Source organism: Acanthisitta chloris, unplaced genomic scaffold, assembly GCF_000695815.1.
Source record: "Acanthisitta chloris isolate BGI_N310 unplaced genomic scaffold, ASM69581v1 scaffold19235, whole genome shotgun sequence".
Taxonomy (NCBI): Eukaryota; Metazoa; Chordata; class Aves; order Passeriformes; family Acanthisittidae; genus Acanthisitta; species Acanthisitta chloris.
Window position 1 is genome coordinate 12900 of NW_008672329.1, and position 4263 is coordinate 17162.

The window sequence follows — 4263 nt, forward strand, 5'->3', positions numbered from 1 at the left end:
TTGAAATACTAGTTCAATTTGCTGCCATTCCCAGTGCAGCCTGTCAAAGATGAATAGACCTCAATAGATACACTCCAAGAAAAAGGAAGGAAGGTGTCTGTCATTTATTTCAGACACATTCTCCCCACTCCCCACTCCTTAATTGTATCTGTTGGGTTTAATTCACCATTGGTCATGCTGCAGCACTTGTCCAAGAGACGTTATGGAGGAGGAGCAGGAATTTACCTCCTTGCTCTACAGGATCCTGTAATCTTACAATTTTTCTTTAAAACTCAGAGATGGAAGAATATTCTCTTTTTGCTCCCTAGGTAAGACTGGAGACACTCTTAAAGTTATAGTTTCAGAAGGGCTGGAGGGCTGACAGAAAATTATGTTAGTCGCTAGGAGGGCACGCATTAAAAATAGGACTTCTGTAGGTAAGGTGCACTATTTGCAGTAGGTGCATTAACAAGATGATCTAGAAAGATGATAGCTGCATGTAGCTGTCAGCCCTAGATATGGCAAATTCAGCCTTTTCTTTTTCACTTCTTTCACTGCTGATACAGTTCTGAAGTATTCTGATGTGATCTGTATCTTTCTAGCACCTCAGGTCTAAGAAAAGAGAATGAATGGGATAGCAAAGAGCCTTACTGTCGTGAGACTGTATAGCTTGAGTTACTTTCAAGTGATAAAATGGAATGAAGAGCATCTATAAGTACTAGAGCTGCTACGGTAATCTTTTGGTACTTATAACTGAATTCAAGTTTTTGTTTCAGGTTTTTTGAAAATTTTTTATTGGAAATACATTTATCTTTATCAGTCTGACTTTTTTTCTGCCTGGCAGCTGAAAGAATTACCTCTTATGTGCATGAGATGAGTAGTTTAAAGTTGCAAATGGAATTAAAAATGTTAAGGAAAATAGAGGAGAGTGGGAAAAGAAAATCTCTTCCTAGGGAAGGACACAGGACTTGGCAGAGCCATGTCAGAAGACTGAAGTTGCATTGTGGAAGGCAAGTGAGAATTTCAGCTCAGCTGACAATCACAGAAAGTTGTATCTGATTAATGAACAGGAGAACATAGAACTTTTAAAATGTTGCTTGCTAGGAAGGTACAGGTAGTCTACTTTGACTTTGGAGCTATTCTAAACAACTGTAATATGCCTGCTACTTAGGTTTGTGTATTATTTATTTATTGTAATAAAAAGTGACTGTGAAGCTACAGAAGGGCAGAGACTATAATCTAAACAATGAGAACTGAGCAAGAGGTAATTGTATGGTGTGGTAAGGCATGCTAAAGATTAGGAGACATGTCACTTCTTAGAACTGAGGGAAGTCCCTGTTACATTGTATGGGCACAAAGGTATCTCCAGTTGTTAGTAACAGTTTCAGTTATCCTTTGTTTTCAGAAGTTGAAAAGTCTTCCAAATTAAAATGACCAATATTTAAATGTAGGTGATTGTAAAGGAATTGGCATAAGTGCTTTTGTTCTTTTCGTTATACTTCCTGGCACATAAAATTGATCGAAAGTCAAAAGACATTAGGTAACAAGACCTTCTGAAAAGTCAAACTTTTTGCTATCAGGTATCAGTGACTTCAAAGGCATCAGCATAGTCAAAATAATTTCAGATTGTCTTTTATGGGAGCTACAGTCCTTAAGGCTGAAAATTATCTATGATCCACATGGCAAGAAGGTGAACTAGAAATTATGTATACCAAGCTGGATGTTAGCTGTAAGATCTTGAAAGAGGTTAATGTGGGACTGTGTATTACTTCAGTCATACTTCTGATTGAAGTCACTTACTTGTGAATGAGAGAATCTCTCATTTGAAAACCTATGGAGCTAGAAATGGCTTTTCCATGACAGCACTGAAAGTGAATCTTGACTATACTATTCCTCAACTTTGCAGAAGAGGAAGTTTACTTCTAGAGTAAATATGTGCGAGCCTGTTTATTTGTAGTTGATGCTTTAACACAGAGCAAGTTCTTCACCAAGAGTTCAGGTTTTGGTAGGTAGGTGTCTTGGGAATTTCAAAAAGGAATGGCTTAATTTCAAGAAGGAATGTTTATTCATATACGTAACCCTACTGGCAGTTGACTCAGTGGTTTCTGGGTAGGTTTGGGAAACAATGGGCTGTGTGTGTTCAGAAGAAGATAAAGTTCTTTGATCGGGATTTATTTTGTTGGGCCTGATTGAATAGGCTGCAAATATATATAGCACAGGGGAATGGGTTCATCTACCAAAGGCTTTTTTAAACTCTTGTAGGTTGACAGCAAAGTTCCGTTATGATACAAAGGAAATGCTATGCAGTTTGCTATTGAGATACATGTTCTGTTTTCAGGTTGCTACTTTTATTCATACAGATTTATTTTGTCTTTTGTAGGAAAGAATTAATATTGTCTGGCACTTTAAATCCACTGAAAGATTTGCATCTTGGAAAACTGGCGTTAACCAAGTTTCCAAAGAGTCCAGAAACATGGATTCATAGGTTTGTTTCCCTTTCCTTCTATTGACTACTCAAACATTTTTCCTAGGATTTATTTGTTTCTTATTCTTGGGTTAAAGAGAGCCAGAGATGGAGGACATACAGAAATATAGCAGATTCTTTGAATCAGGCATTGTAAAATACTGTGCTTTGGCTTTCAAAGCTGTCAGCATATATTTTACATTTAGAATTAGAATCATGTGCACCTTTTTTGCTGCATACTTTATTAGAAAACTTTGGCGGTGGGATGAATTTTCCTAAAGGTTTATCACATCTTGCAGCACCTAAAATTCTCAGCCTGAAAATTCTGTTTCCATCTATAGTAGGTATCTGAGCACTGTAAGTTTCTCTCTCTTTCCATGCTGCAACTTAATATTATATTGCTTGTCTACAGGCATTTCAGAGAGAGAAGAATCTGTAAAGCTGGGTTCTTTTCCCTTTCAATACTTGTCTTTATTGTCGGGTTAATTTATTTTTATAATTTCTAACCTAAGCAATGTCATGAAGTCACCGCTACAAAATATTAAAATAACAGATGACATGTTTGGAAAACGTAACTTAAGAATTACTCAAATGCACAGAGCTAACCATCTCAGTCATGACTGAGCATTCAAAAAGTGCCTGTAGCACAGCCAAGTGAAGTACAGACCCATTGCTCAACTTTTCTAAAAAAAATAAAAATCTTAATATGTGATCTTTTTAGATGATGTGTATAACGGGGTAACTTCCTTTTATAAACAGCCTTAAAGAGCTTTGAATATAGCACCTTAGGAAGCAGTTTGTAATGTTTGTGTTTAACATGTCCAGCATTAGGACAGCCATAAAGTTGATACCCATTAGTTGATTCATACTCTGTCAAAAACATAAATAAAGCCTTAGTCTTACTAATAACATGTGAATTTTTGGAAGGGGAAGTTGTTGGTAAACTCTTCTTTGTGAGTGTATGAGCTTAAAATTCTTAAAACTGTGATTTTTTTTTTTTTTTTTTTTAGTGTGAAAAGTTCTGAACCTGGTGCCATCCATAACATTATAATGATCAATATGTTTTTAGGAAATTAGTCAGAATGTTTGGTTCTATGTATTTATTTACATCTTAGAAATAATAAAACATTCTGTCTATAAGTTCCATGCAATTTTAAAGTATTTTCATAGCGTCATAATCTGTTGCTCTTTCTCTTACTTGCCTAAATCAGAAAAGTATATTTGAGAATGATTATACAAATGTTTGTCTTGGGTTATGATATTCTGACTGTTTGATTTATGTTAGGAAATAAGATGTGAAAATTTTTTTTCTGCATTGCATAGTAATTAATCTTCAATTTTCTCTTTCCTTATGCTACCAAATCTCAGACAGAAGCAAAAAGAATAGAATGGGGCAATTAATGAAATGCAGTAAAACATATCAAAGTTTTATTTTCTTATACATGGCAGATAGACTCACTGAACATAGCAAAATATCATTCACTTTGCCCGATGACCCTCTGCTATATGTTTTTGGGTGTTCAGATAGATCTTGTGCATATATAGTCAGTATATCTATTCATTACGCAGTTGGAGCTTAATAATCCTTCATTCATTTGTGGCAATTCCAGAAACTGTAATGGTGATAGGAATATGCTTGAAGTGATAGCAACTCCAAGAGAAAATATCTCTTAGAAACCTCCGATAAAACCCCATGATACTCAGATGGTTCCAAAAGTACCTTTTAAATCTTCTTAGGTTGTGATTACCTTGTCTAGAAAGTATTTCAAATTTCATTTTATATTTTTGTGTTGTTATAGTCACAGAGACCATAAAGTCTA

General features: G+C 35.3%; 1 protein-coding gene across 1 annotated transcript in view; it reads left to right on the top strand.

The window, feature by feature from the left end:
- PTAR1 (protein prenyltransferase alpha subunit repeat containing 1) overlaps nucleotides 1-4263 on the top strand; it is a gene marked incomplete at its 5' end in the record, with an annotated part of 21678 nt that overhangs the window by 7775 nt on the left and 9640 nt on the right. Inside the window, one exon of the mRNA XM_009074480.1 lies at nucleotides 2303-2464. Within this exon, the coding sequence (XP_009072728.1) occupies nucleotides 2303-2464 (162 nt within the window). The remainder of the gene's footprint in view (nucleotides 1-2302; nucleotides 2465-4263) is intronic.